This window comes from Grampus griseus (assembly GCF_964374135.1).
Source record: "Grampus griseus genome assembly, chromosome: 20".
NCBI classification, from domain to species: Eukaryota; Metazoa; Chordata; class Mammalia; order Artiodactyla; family Delphinidae; genus Grampus; species Grampus griseus.
Window position 1 is genome coordinate 25019869 of NC_139014.1, and position 15574 is coordinate 25035442.

Genomic DNA, 15574 nt, shown 5'->3' on the forward strand with positions numbered 1-15574 from the left:
AATTATAATGAAAAAAATCTGTGTAAGTTCTAGTGTGCACCAGAAATCACAGCATGGTTCCACAGAAGTGATTTCAGAGGTCTAGGGAAAACAGTACCTCTGCCAGTGGCCAAGGCTGTCTGCTGCTGTGGCACGTGAAAGTGGGCTGAGTGCTCTTCTACAATTTAACTATCTAGTCTCAGCTAAGCTTTAAATCCTACTCAGTAATATCTGATTTATCACATAGAGAAGTTTTTCTAAACCTTTTCCACCTTCCTCAAGCTCCAACTTTACCTCTCTCATGCTCTGGATGATCACGCTCCTCTATCACAGAAACTATGTGAGGGGCCTCACAGTCCATCCTTTGCACCTCAAATTGTTGTAAGCAGTAGTCCTTTCTTTGCCCCTCAAGACAAACTTCTCCATCTTGACCTATTGTCACTGGTACCTTGCTCCTAAAACACCATCTCTTATACTCTAATGTCTCCCAATTCCCATTACATTAAAATAAATATTTTATTTTGAAACAGTTCAAACTTACAGAAAAGATACAAGAATAATACAATGAATTCCTATATACTCTTCACCCAGAGACTCAATGCAAGTTATATACTATGTAACTCCTTGAAGTCTGACTTCTGTCCTGACCCTACTAAACTGCTAAATTCACCGATGACCTCCTAGTTTGTCAAATCCAGTGCCTTTTTTCCAACACTTCAGCCTCCCTTACAGTATTCCATACCAGTTGACTACTCAATTTTTTGAAACATTTATTCCCATACTCTCATTACATTACAGTCTACTGGTCCATCTTCTCACCTCTGTGTTCATTCCTTCACATTATTTTGGTGGCCACCCTTTCACCTCCAACTCTTGTTTCTGATTTTAGCCCTTTTCTTTTGTTTTCATGATGGCATCCACTCTTCAATGGTTGACTTTTATGCCAACAATTTCTCAAGTTTTATCATGAGTTTGTCACCCTCAAACAAACTGTCTCAGTCCTGCATTTTACCTGCATGCTGAACATATTCTCTGAGAGTTAGTACAGGGCATCAAACCAACAACTTCCTTCTCCTGCTCCTTTCAAAGGCAATCAATCACTGGGTCCCCACAGCTCTCCCTAAACATTCAGTCCCTTTATCCTTGCCATTAACTAACTCTCTCCCCATTATGTTGTTTGATATCATTGCTTTCAGCCTTCCTCTATGGACATCTCCCCTCTTACACAGTTAAACTTTCCTTTGGTATGACCTCTGTTCGTTCCAGAAACCTTTACCAACTTCTCCTGTTCATAAAGAAAACTCAGACAGCCTGACCAAGCATTAAAGACTGCATAATCTAATTCCACATCATCTTTTTGTCTTTGCCTGCAGATTCCTTTCTCCTAGTTATTTCTACCATATTGGATATGTACATTAACTTTCTCTTCAACCTTAACAGCTCTAAGACCTCTGGAAAGGACTACCTCCACTCACATGGGATTCTTTTCTCCCTTTCTAAATACAGCTGAGTGGATCCGGGGTTAGTATTCAACCTTCAGAGGACCAGGCCAAAGGCTGGGCTCAGTTGTTTAGATTCTCTCTCAGTAATTAGAATTAACAGACACAGAGATAGTAGTCAAGCCATCGGTTGGAGCTGGCACTGAAAGGTTGTGATACAGACAGGGACAGGGGCTGCCATGTGCAGACTGAGTGAGCAGGACACCAACAGAGAAAGAGTGAAAGAAGAGTGGTGCAGACACAGAGCATAGGTGGAATAAAGAGGCCCCTGAGAGGTGGAGGATGACACTAAGTTTATGCCTTCCCAGGTCTCATCCCTGTGTCCTTGCCTGTCTGTGAGCGTGCCCATTGCAACCTTAGAGTAACTTTCCTAGAGCTCACTTGAGTGGGTTTCTGTTCCTTATAAACAAAAAGCCCGGTCCAGAATATTCAAAGCAACTTGTCTGATGTGTAATGTGTGCGAACCACTCTCCACTTCCTAAACGTGGCCTGTACTTTCCACTCTTGATGCTTTTGTGCATATTCACTTTCCATGGCACAGTTTCCTCCTGCATCTCTGCTTGGCAGAGTTTTTCCCATCCTTCAAGACAAAGTTTTCAAATGTCCTCTCTTCCATAAAGCTTTCCCTGATTCCTCTGAGAAGATGTGACCTCTTCTTTATTTGAATTCCAACAGTACTTGTACCTTTCTTAAATCATAGTTGATCTTGTATGTTAAACTTATTTTCATACATCTTATCTCGTTCTACAAGACTGTAAGCTTCTTAAAGTCCAAACCAAACCCAGCATGGCAAGAATTCATAAAGTATGTTCTGAGTGAAGCTGGGTATTCTACTCGCTGGACACTTATTTTCCTTTCACACAGAGCATGGCGCTGGTTCCCAAACCTGGCTGATTTTCAGAAGTACCGAGAGAACTTTTTATTTTCTTTATTTTTTAAACAAATACAGATATCTGGGCAATAATTCTTGTGACTCTGATTGAGTAGGTCTGGAGCAGGTCATGGAAATCTATGTTTTAAATAGTACCAGGTGGTCTGGATCACTAGTCAGGTGAAGAAGAAGAACAAGGGTTTGGAGCCTGTCTGGTCTAGCTGTGTGACCTGAACACAAGTGTCTGGGACATGGCAGCCATCACAACTGTTTTTAATTCTTCTGGCTTAAGGCTTAAAACTGTGTTGAAATGCAAATCACAATTTAGTTACACCTTTATGTAAGCAGATTCTGGATCAATGGTTCTTAACCTTGGTTGTACCTGAGAATCACCTGGGGACTTAAAAAAAAAACAAAAAACCAATGCTAGGGCCCCAAACCAGACTGATTAAATCAGAATGGGGGTGCAGGGTCAGGGAAGAGGCCTAGTCAATGGTATTTTTTTTGTTCGCCAGGAGATTCTGATGCCTACTGAGAATTGAGAACCACTCTTCTACATCTTTTTATAAAAACAGTTTCAGAAGAGAGAAAAAAAGAGAAAAGAAGAAGTAAAGTACTACTAAAAGGGAAAAAAAAAAAGCACACAAAGGAAACATAGGAAACTGAAGATAAACTTGGCCTTGTTACAAATTCTGTGTGGGACAAGCTTTGACCAGGAAGTAAGTTAAATAACTATTCCTCCTCTAACTTAAGGATATACTTCCATAAAATAAAGGTAGCAGACTCAAGATAACAATCTTGACAACAAGCTATATAAAAAGAAAAGCCCCTAAGAGAATTCAAATTTATTTTGAAATTACTAGTAACGTTCTCCCCAGTGAAGATGCAGATGCACACATTTTATGTCAAAATGAATATGTTAGGGGCCTCCTTCTCCTATTACCTTAAACCTAGCTCCTATAACTGCATTTCTATATTTTAAAACCTATTCTCTTACCTTTCTAATGGTCGCAACACATATTGTGGAAAGATTTAATGGGTCTATAGCTTCCAATTTCATTCCTTCCTTGAACCATTCCCCACTCTGGTCTACTTCTTTTACCTAAAGAATTACATGAAAGTACATCTACTGTCACAAGTGTTATCAGTTTAATAATTAAAATAATACCAAGTTGAAGAAGTTTACCAGATGAAAATACCAAGTGTCTTCTCCTACCTACCTAATATTATAACTCAAACTTCCATTAGGGAATAGAGAGAATTCAGGCAAATAGAATTGCAGAATAATTATAATCAACAGTTGTGACACATATGGATTACAAGGTCTTAATCCTTTTAGGTGAACATATGTAATTACGATTTCCATAATATCAGGAAAAAACCCACAACCCTATTTCAAACCTAATTTACAAATGAGGGTTCTTATAAAAACTTCTTACCTTAGCAAATAAATGTGGTGGTGTATCAAAATGTCCATCCTGTTTCTTTGTAATATCTACAAGGAAAAGTTACATACTAATCTGTCAGCATTTGTGGGAAGACCAAAAACCACGTTTCTTTGAAGGTTTCAAACTCACAAGGTATGTATACTCTAAAACATGGCAAAAATACATGCCTTCTACATTTATGGTGAATAATATTCTTTAAAAGTCTTTCTCTCTTTAGAGTACATGTGCTGTTAAATACATTCAGCCAATCAGAATGCTGGAAATTCCCTAGTTAGGGAATTACAACTTTAGAAAGTACGTTTTAATGTGTTTAGTATTAAGCCTAACCACATTTAATTTCACTATTTCAACTAAAATTGAATGGAAAGGGAAAGGCTATCTTCAGTTCTTTCAAACAGGCTGGATAAAAAAGTGTAAGAAAACAAATGTAGTTGTGACCAAAAGTGCATTATTTTTTACTTGAGCACAAATGGAAGGAATATAAAGGAACTGTTAGGACATTAACATCCTGGTGTGAAACTTTCCTAATTAAGGTAGAATAAGCAGCCCCGGCAACTAGTTTTGATCTATGCTATTCTGCAGAGAAAAATAACCAAGTAGTACAATTTAGTTAGCCTCAATGATATTTTCCACAGGAGTTCTTGTGACAGGTGCTTACCAGATCTTTTGAATCGATGGCCTATGCTTCGAGACCAACCGATATGATGGATTAATGGGCTGTGCATATGGCACCAGAAGTCATCTGTTCTATCTTCACTCTCTTCATACACTAGTCTTAATCTTCCTCCAATTACACTTTCCACCACTGCCACTCGTGTTCGACACAAATGCCTCTTGTCAACCACTTCTACTCTCATGCAAGGTTTGAAAGGATACTGCATGCTCTCTGAAACCTTGAAACAAAAGCAGAACTGTTGGGAATTCATGACAAAGGTCTACAAATAATTTTAGTATTGTACTATAAAAATACCGAGCGCACTCGATAGTTAACATAGGTCATCTGACTCACTAATTCAAACAATTCCTTAAAAAACTTCGAAGGTATTCCATTTTTTAGAGTTCTCATTTGCCACTTCAGTCCTTTCTAAGATCCTGTCTTTACCTTTTGTGAGAAATCGGGAGGAAGTGTTTTGGCACCAGTAAGTCGTTTCACTAGAAAAGCTTTCCAGTTTGTATACTTATGCTGAATAGCTAAAACAAAAGAAATAACCAGTTACACTTTAGCAAAGAATAGAATTGCTTCATAAACTGTTTGTTAAAAAAAAAAAAAATAACAAATTTCCCTGCAATTAAAGTTCTCAAGAAGAGTAACAAAAATAGGGAAAATAAGCATGTCTTACTAGCAAGTAAGTTACTTGAAACCAAAAAACATTATTTTAATTTCTATGTCACTTTAACATTACTAAGTGTAAAACTGCATTAAAGTGCAAATACTCTATAGTAAGGGTAAAGAAACTACTCACTTCTGGGAGGGACAAGAGGTTTTCCACTGGCTGCACACCAACCAACTGGATGGATATCAGAACCACATATATTGCACCAGAAGTCCAGACCAGAGTCATTTTCAAATCCTTCATATCTTAAAAGGGCATTGTAGCCTGAAACCAACAAAGCAATTGCCGCATAATAAGAAAACCAAATGAAATAAAACAGGATATAGTTGCTGGTAGCGGTTGTCAAATGTCAGTGAGCATCTGAAACAGATCCACATGCAGGGCTTGTGAACAGACAGATAGCTGGGCCTCACACCCCGGAGATCCAGATTCAGTAGATCTTGGGTGAGCCTGAGAATCTGCATTATAACACCTTCCCAGAGGCTGCTGTCACTAATGGTATAGATGAAACTTTGAGAACTATCTGAACAATGTAATTAGTTTAACTGTTTTCAGAGCATGGCCTACTCCTCTGAATATATTTCAACTTGACCCATAGTTTCTTAAATTCTAGAAAAGAAATTCTCAGTGAAAAGAGGGGTGGGAAAGTTCTATTAGAATGTGTAGTTTTGGAAATAAAGAAGACTGTGGTAAGTTAGTATAACCTTGTTAAGTCACAGAAATCCAGTTAAAGTACATTTCAAAGAAACTGCTTTATCCAAGTGATCAGGTGACCAAATTATTATTGGATAATTTGGATGTGGCTCCTTTAGGAGCCTAAACTTTTCTGTCTTGTTTATTTGGAAATAAGATTTGAAAATGCGAGGTAAAAAAGTTCAGTAAACACAAATAAAAGTATGTGAAATCACTTAAAATCTATATGTACTAAACAAATCGGAAGAATTATTTCCTGAAAAGAACAAATAGTATAGGATATATATTGTTTATAATTTAATAAACCTTGTATTGATAATAGATTAAGGTTTAATTTAAGGCCTTTAGTGGAATAAAAAAGGCCCAATAAACTTGTATTTCAGGCTGGGAGCTAAGTTCAGTCAGCATTTTCATGTGTTAATATTTATGATGAAAATTTATAGCATTAAACTTTTAGTTTTAAAATTCAATAATTCACAGAACAACTCATGACTTTGCTAACTGTTGCTGATTCTGGGTTCATGATCAATATCAGGCTCACTTCTAAAATGTCATTAAAGGGGCTTAAAATGAGATATAAGGTGCAATCAGATAAAACAGAAATGTAAAACCAGATGGAAGATAGAAATAATTCTTGGATATTAAATACATTGATCTTTAGAGCCATTTAAATGCAACTGATTTAACCATCAAGCAAAAAAATATATACTACTGTTTTCAATTAAGGTGTAGAGCATAATACAAGCATTTAAAGAATGCTTATATAGCTGGGGAAATGTTTCAAGGAAAAGGTGGGAACTGAACTGGGTTAAATACGGTAAGTGAGAGAGTGAGTGAGTAAAGGCATGGAAGTGACACAGAACATGCTGTATGAGAGAGGAGGAAAACTAATCTCACAAGAACAGATCATTTATGTTGGGGAACAATAAAAAATCTGGTCAGTGGTGTATGGTGAAACTCATCAATAGCTGTAAATGCTGACCATCCTGATCCTTTAAGGACGAAGAAGCCATTAAAGACAGAAAGACGGAATTGAGATCATTTTTAGGTAAATTAAGTCTATCAGCAGTACATAGGGAGCAATACGCAGGGTGTATGGGGGAGAATGGCTGGAGATAAGCCTAGAAAGAGTAGGAGGAGTAAGACACCTCTTCCAGTAATCTCAGGACAACTTTTATCATCTGAGCGGCTGCTCCCCCTCTGAAGCACTAGTGTCCTACTGCACCACTCACTAAGCACCTTGTGTTAAAATGTATTCAATATTTAGCAGATGTGAGCTCGCTGAAAAAAACAAATCTTATACGTCTGCATGTCACCTGCCCACGGTGTCTAACACAGCAGACACCTAATGCATTTACTTCATGAGCAACAATGTAATAAGGGCTGGGGTACTTGGAAGAGGTGGGAATGAAGAAAAAGGTAGTACCCAAAATAGATGAAATTTTCATCACTAGTTTACTTCTCATATTATGGACCATATCACTTTTTTTTAGTACTTCGACTTTTTTGTTACTTTGCAAAGCATCTCCCTCTACCAGGGGCTGGTAAACTATATATGGCCCACAGATCTGGCCTACTGCCTGATGTTTCTTAGTTTGCCATCTAAGAATGGTTTTTACATTTTTAAATAGCTGAAAAAAAAATCAGAGGTAAAATAATATTTTATGACACATAACAATAAATAAAGTTTTACTGGAACACAGTCATGCCTATTCATTTACGTACTGCTTCGGCTGCCTCTATGCTATGATGGTAGAGTTAAATGGTTATGACAGAGACTGCATTGCTCACAAAGCTGAAAATATTTACTGTCTGGTCTTTTACAGAAAAAAATTTGCTAACCTCTGCCCTACATTGCACTTATCTGGCAATACTTGAAAATTTACAAATATGCTTTCTCATAATAAATATAATTGACATTTTTAAAGTAAATTATTACACATGCTTTTCACCTGCTAATTTTACAATCCCAGCAATCCAGAAGACTTTGGTAGGTAGGCTGCAGTCTGTATTGGGAACTTCTACTCTCACATTTTCTGAGATATCACCCCAGCAGGTCCCCATAGGTGCCTGTCATATAAAAATTATTAAATTATCATCTTATTAAATAAAGCCTAAAACACATCATTCAAAATTAAGCACTACTATCAATCATGGAAACATTAAACTAAAAATACCGTTTAATTCATTCATTTTTCTCTAAAAATATAATTGTTATTCCCTGTGTCACAGAATTCTATTTGGAAAAAGCCGACGTCAGGGACAAGCTCAAGATGAAGAGAATTCACATATATTAGAATAGATCCATGTCGAGTTCAAAATTCAAAACTGCCCTAAAACAAGATTTGAGCAGCAATTTTTGTAAAATCCAAATTACAAACTTGATAGTAGGTTTCAAAGGAAAAAGCTGATTTAAGAAATTCATTATTTTTAATATGAACTGAATGAATGTACTTTACCTTAACCTCTAATTTTAAAAGATCTGGTCAAAGAGCAGAAAGAAAGATAATTCCAATCAGCAATGTGGTTTCAGAAACGTAGAGAAACAAAACTTAGTTATCTATATTTTCAACTTCAGTTAAATTCATAGAATAGAAATATAGTCTGTTACAACTGACCTGTGGCAAAAGCACCAGATAAAGTTATTAAAAAGGTGGAGTGGAAGAGTTTTTGGAGAATCGTACCATGGTAAATTGTTAAATAATTTATTATTTCAAAATTTCTCATGCAGGAATTAACATAAACAAAGAGAAAACTTTCAGTGTTAGATCTGGTAATCAATAGCCTCCACGCAAATGGTTAAGATGGGGACTCAGAAAACCTATTAAATGAATACCATGAAGGGATTTTCCAAAACTTAATATGTTTCCAAATTACAATTTCCATTATATTTTAATCCTTAAATTTGAGGCAGTTTACAACTATTTGGAATTTAGCAATGGTTAACTAAACCAAATAAATGAATATAGGAATTTAAATACTGATACTACCAAACAGTTTCTGCGGTCCTTGATAATCAGCTCCTCGTTAAATACAATTTAGAACCTTGATCACAGAAAAAAGGATTAGGTAAGGTTATAAAAGACCTGATAATATGAACAAATCAGGAAAAGACAAAATAGCTTCAAAGCTAAAAGATGACTAAACAAAGATATCCAAGAGTCACACAAACTAGTCCATCTGAACACTGGGCAAATGTCTTCCATGCAAGGCTGCTCATACTTGGGTGGATGCTAACCCAACAGGATTAGCTTAAAACAGCACTCAACCCTTATGCTCTCAATAGTTTAAGGAACTTCTGAAGGAGAGGAAGAAAATGTCAAACAACACTGAACTAGGATAAGTCTAGAAACCAAACACAGAATCAACTTACGGCTATTCTTTAAAGTAGCAAGCAATGAATATACTTCAATCACTTGGAGACAGTGGCCTATCTCAACTATTTGTAATTCTGGAAGGATACACATAACTATCTTCCCGAGCTGTGCAAAAAAATAATACATCTATTATGACTACCTCTTTCTGCTTTTTTTAAATTGAAAGAATGGACTCTTCAGGTTCTGCTATCTCCCCCTATATCATTCTAGACTGTAGGGCCATCCCTATTGCCAGCAGATATGATTAGAAAAGGAGAGGCTGGAAAGAAGATAGGTAACAGATTAAGCTACCATATATTAACACAAAGACCATGTGTTAATTTCTGTGAGGATGAACCAATTAGAGCAGACAGATGCAGTGAAATGTATGCATTAAATTAAGGTAGGATATCCATTCCTCTTTGTTTGGCTGCCAAATCTTGTGGAATGGGCTTTATTTTTCACTGAGAAGGAAGAAGCATGGGTATGCTGACAAGTTGTGTGTTAGGTGGGCACACTGTTAAATGAATTTGGCATACAGGACTGACTCCCTTTTGAGCTAGATGTGACAATGTCATACTGACTTTTTTTTTAAGTCTTAACAATTGTTTGGAGAAAATAACTTCTGGTCACATTTTACTAAAGAGAATGTGTCAATATGCTCACTTAGAAAATAAAGTTAATGCTCACTTTAGTGGGGTATGTTATGTTTTACTCCCTACAGTCTGGATTGGTATAGGAGAAAGTAGCAGAAAGTGACATTTGTTCTTGCCTGTAAGGTTGTGGTTCTGCTAGGCCCTCTTAAACCAATCCATATGGTTCACTCTAAGAAAAAAAATGAAGAAACAAAAACGAGCACCATAGTCATTGCATAGTATGTGCTCAATGTGTTGAAATAATAAAGTCATTTCATAGATATATCTGCCCTTTTGTTTAAAATGAATACTCTTAAGTGTGGAAGACTAAATGACCCAGGGCTTGAGAGCCATCTTCATCCAAGTCATCTGTCTTCTCTTGCTGGCAGGAGGGATACCTCTGAAAGTCTGGATTGGCATAGCATGAACTAGCAGAACCATAATTTACAGGTAACAACAAATTTACCTTCCAGACTCAGGACGAGAGGTCCACCTCAGGTTCCTCCCAAACCAAGAAGATCTGCTTCACCACTTCCTGCTCCAGGGCCACTCGTGAGGGCTATCTGGGAGCGACTCTCCTTCCCTGCAAGGTACGCTGTCATCAGGTCCTGCAGGACATGGCCAAATCCAAATGTTGAGGGCTCCCCAACACAAATATATGATAACCTCCACCTGACTGTCTATCTGTAAGAAACTAATTGGGTGGGATTCTTACTTTTCTGCGCTTAAGAATATTCCCAGATAGTCCAACAGCTCAGATGGCCAGTATTTCGACTCTCGGAGGGCTGACACACTGTACGTGTGATGCTTTATGGGAGAAATACAGATTTCCCTCCACAGAGCTGACAACCTACAACTTTTGATAATCACAATCTTCAGCAGTGACAAAGAATTTAAGTGGGCAGAAGTTAGCCTTCAAGTTGCACATAGGTAACTATTATTGATCCTAATAATGATATGGCAAATATACAAAAAGCCACCATTAAAATACTTTGACTAATAGGCATTATGATGACTAAAATGAACCTAGTAGAGAAAGATAGACTATTATTTGGCCAAAAAGGGGAGAAAACATTATAGGAAATTAACTAGAAAGAAATTAGAACTCCTAAGTATTATTTGCTAGAACTGATAGGAAGTAGAAACAGAAAAAATAATTGATCCCTCTTTCCCCAGAAAGTCCACTCACCTTTTGATTTGATAACACAATCTATTGGGTTGGCCAAAAAGTTCGTTCAGTTTTTCCGTAAGCTGGCTCTAGTAGCCCTTAGTTGTCTTTAACTTCATTTGAAACAATTTTGTTAGACTGTATTGTGACAGCTGTCGTATCAGTGTGCACTTAAAAAAAAAAAACTTATCAAAACTGGTGAATTTTTGTGTAGCCATTTTAATATTGAAGATGGAAGAAAAAAGCAAAATTTTCAGCGTTATCATGCTTTATTATTTCAAGAAAGGTAAAAACTCAACTAAAACGCAAAAAAAGATTTGTGCAGTGTATGGAGAAGGTGCTGTGACTGATGGAACGTGTCAGTGGTTTGCGAAGTTTTGTGCTGGAGACTTCTTGCTGGATGATGCTCCACGGTCAGGTAGACCAGTTGAAGTTGACAGCGATCAAACTGAGACATTAATTGAGAACAATTAACACTATACCACACGGGAGATAGCCGACATACTCAAAATATCCAAATCAAGCACTGAAAATCATTTGCACCAGCTTGGTTATGTTAATCGCTTTGGTGTTTGGGTTCCACGTAAGTTAAGTGAAAAAAACCTTCTTAACCGTATTTCTGCATGGGATTCTCTACTGAAATGTAATGAAAACGTTCCATTTTTAAAACAAATTGTGACGGGTGATGAAAAGTGGATACTGTACAATAATGTGGAATGGAAGAGATCACGGGACAAGCGAAATGAACCACCACCAACCACACCAAAGGCCAGTCTTCAACCAAAGAAGGTGATGCTGTGTACATGGTGGGAACGGAAGGGAGTCCTCTATTATGAGCTCCTTCCGGAAAGCCAAAAGATTAATTCCAACAAGGACTGCTCCCAATTAGACCAACTGGAAGTAGCACTTTGCATCGGCAAAGCATCCGGAATTAGTCAACAGAAAATGCATAATCTTCCATCAGGATAATACAAGACCACGTGTTTCTTTGATGACCAGGCAGAAACTGTTCCAGCTTGGCTGGGACGTTCTGATTCATCCGCCGTATTCACCAGACACTGCACCTTTGGATTTCTACTTACTTCGGTCTTTACAAAATTCTCTTAATGGAAATAATTTCAATTCCCTGGAAGACTAAAAGGTACCTGGAACAGTTCTTTGCTCAAAAAGATAAAGCTCTGGGAAGATGGAATTATGAAGCTGCCTGAAAAAATGGCAGAAGGTAGTAGAACAAAAGAGTGAATATGTTGTTCAATAACGTTTTTGGTGAAAATGAAAAATGTGTATTCTTATTTTTACTTAAAAACCGAAGGAACTTTTTGGCCATCCCAATACGTTTTGGGGTGGTGGTAGCAGGGGGATAGGGAGTACAAGGAAAGTTCAAAAGTAAAATGGGATGTTTGGGGTGAAAGTAAGATTAAGAATGAGGGAATACTAGTGTATGTAAAAAGAGACAGGAAGCAGTGGTTACTAATTTGAAAGGCATAAACAGCCCATAATTAAAAAAAAACATATCAAATGAAAATAATCTAGATTATTTAGGCCTTCCTTAAAACAGGTGATTTTTATTATATCAGAGTCCACTGCTTTCCTGCAGAGAATCTGTTTTGTGGCAACACTCATAATAGCTAAACTGGATGGAGTACTAACAAGTACCAGAAACTAATTTAAGTCTTATTTCCATTAGAAAGAAGTTTTGCAATCTAGGATGACATACTGAAGATTCTAACTTTAGTTAAAATGGACGTGAAATCACATTTATTTTCAATTTTCAATGGAGTTACGTATGCATGGTTAAGGCTAGGGAAAAAAACAAAGAATAATTTTATTTGAAAGAGATTATTTTAGTAATACAGACCTAAGAAATAAATCATGAGTTTTACTATAAGCTACTGTTACCGCACATACACAAACAAAAAGGTTTCTGTTTTTGTCCTTAAAATCCAAAAATATACTTGTAATATGTGTTGCAAAGAAATATGGATAACCTTATCCCCTTCAAAATAGCTGGCATACAGGTCTGGTACCAAAGAGAGGATTAGAAAACATCATGTAGGGCTTCCCTGGTGGCGCAGTGGTTGAGAGTCCACCTGCTGATACAGGGGACACAGGTTTGTGCCCTGGTCCAGGAGGATCCCACATGCCGCGGAGCGGCTGGGCCCGTGAGCCGTGGCTGCTGAGCCTGCGCGTCTGGAGCCTGTGCTCCGCAACGGGAGAGGCCACAACAGTGAGAGGCCCGCGTACCGCAAAAAAACCCACAAAAAAACAGAAAACATCATGTAAGCAATACAAGGTGATATCTGTGGAGAAAGGATGAAATAGTATAGTAAACGCAGCTTTAAAGTTATGGCACGCACGTGTGCAAAGGACCTTTTTAAAAAATACCTAACTACAACTATTTTCAAGGGAGAAGAAAGTAGGATGATTACCTTTCTGGTTTGGCAATGACAGTATCAACAAGACACCAGAGTTTATAGTCCAGGTACCAAACAAAAGAAACCTGAAGTCTGTAAATACATAACTAAAGGAATATGATTTTAGCTTTTTATGAGTCACATACATTTGGTATTAGCACATTTTGGCCTGTGCTGTAATGCTTAGAAAAGACATATTCTACTTGATTTTTTTTTTTGGCCACGCCATGTGGCTTGTGGGATCTCAGCTCTCTGACCAGGGACTGAACCCGGGCCAAGGCAGTGAAAGCCCGGAATTCTAATCACTAGGCCACCATGGAACTCTCTGTACTTGATTTTATAAGGCAAATAATGGGGAACAGGAGTGCTTCTATTTAAAAGACTATAATATTAAAAAAATTAAGAATGCTTTAAAGCTAAATGTTCTGCATACACAGAACAACTCTCTTGGGTTCAAACATAAATTGTCAATAGGAGAAAATAGTCTGTGAATTTCATTAACGTGGAGTACCTAACTGGCATGTGATACTGCAGTAGTATTTTGGAGATTGTTCCACAGTTAGTAAAGATAAGGCTAAAAGGTGCTTTTAGAAGCTGTGAAATAAAAAAATATATGTATTAGTCTCTGGCCCTGCTCCTGGCACAGAGGTCTTAACAGCCTTCGTAATTATCTAAGTGATAAGAGTACTAGAGGTATCTTTTCTTTTAATATTCGATCTTTGACCCTAATTCCAAGACATAGACCTCCTAAATCCTTTGGAATTTCTTGGGTGATAAGAGTGTCTTTTGTTCTAATGAGGCAACTCTTTGTGGGCCCCTAGATAGCTTCAGGATGGGAGCTGGTCACCACATAGATCAAACTATGATTAGAAGCTTGGAACTTTCAGCCCCATCACCCATCCTCCAGGAAAGGGAGAGGGGTTAGAGACTGAGTTAATGACCTATTATGCCTATGTGATGAAGCCTCCATAAAAATCCCAATACACAGGATTTGGAGAGCTTCTGGGTTGGTGGATAAGTAAAGGTGCCAGGAGAGTGGTGCACCTCAGAGGGTATGGAAATTATGCCCCTTCTCATATACCTTGCCCTACACATCTCTTCATCTGACTGTTCATCTCTTTTATTATATCCTTAATAATGAAACAGTAAACCTAAGTGTTTCCCTGAATTCTGTGAGCCATTCTAGCAAATTATCAAACCCAAGGAAGGAGCATGGGAACTCTGATTTACAGCTATCTGTCAGAAGTAGAGGTGACAATGTGGGATTTGCAACTGGTGTCTGAAGTAGGGGCAGTCTTGTGGGACTGAGTCCGTAGGTGTGGGATCTGATGCTAACTCCCGACAGACAGTGTCAGAATTGAACTAAACTGTAGGACACCCAAGCTGGTGTCAGAGAAATGCTTGATGTGAGGAAACCCACACAGCTGGTATCAGCAGCACTGTGTGGTCGAGTTGTGTAAGTAAAGGGGGAGCACAGGAGGGTTTTCCTATAGGGGCTTAATTCAAAACTATGTTAAAACCCGAACAAATAAGAAAAACTGCGTGAGAAAAAGCAGGTTAAAGCCCAAAGTTGAAAATTTCAATCCAGCTACTGAAAAACGTAGCAAGAGTTTCTTCATTTATAATAAGAGATGGAGTAGATGAGCTAGATGATTTTTAAGATAACTTACAGCTTTGTGACCATATGATTTAGGATTAATTAAAAATGATATTACTTAACACCTGAAACCAACACAAAATTGTAAATAAACTATACTCCAATAAAAATTTTTTTAAAAATGGTATTAACCTAATTCAGTGGTTTCCAACCTCAGAGACTGCCAAAGAAGGGAAAGCCAAGGGTCAGGGGCCAAGGCTCCAGCCATACCACCCTACTCTTGCCAGACCAATCAGTATAACTTCCCCTTATGCTAGCTATGTTTATTAGGGAAAGCGGGAATCGTAATGCTTTAAAAAAAAAAAGTCTGAAAACTACCACCTAGATGAAATAAAAGTTGCATCAGATATACAGCAATCATAATATACAGGTTTCTAAGTAGATATATTTAATGACAACTGGGCTCCATTTACACTGATAATTATAAAAAATGTCAAACACTGTTGTAATTGAGTGATTAAGTATAAACCATTATGCACAATTACAGCAATATTCAAAGAGAATATTGTCCTATGATATA

At 37.5% G+C, this 15574-nt stretch overlaps 1 protein-coding gene across 3 annotated transcripts in view; it reads right to left on the reverse strand.

Moving 5' to 3' along the window:
- Nucleotides 1–15574, reverse strand: part of MBTD1 (mbt domain containing 1) — a 67486-nt gene that overhangs the window by 16014 nt on the left and 35898 nt on the right. For all 3 annotated transcript variants that reach the window (XM_082678305.1, XM_082678306.1, XM_082678307.1), the window contains 6 exons: nt 7777–7894; nt 5261–5395; nt 4900–4988; nt 4456–4690; nt 3789–3844; nt 3347–3451 (listed from right to left, as the gene is read on the reverse strand). In XM_082678305.1, coding sequence (XP_082534431.1) covers nt 3347–3451; nt 3789–3844; nt 4456–4690; nt 4900–4988; nt 5261–5395; nt 7777–7894 — 738 coding nt within the window. The remainder of the gene's footprint in view (nt 1–3346; nt 3452–3788; nt 3845–4455; nt 4691–4899; nt 4989–5260; nt 5396–7776; nt 7895–15574) is intronic.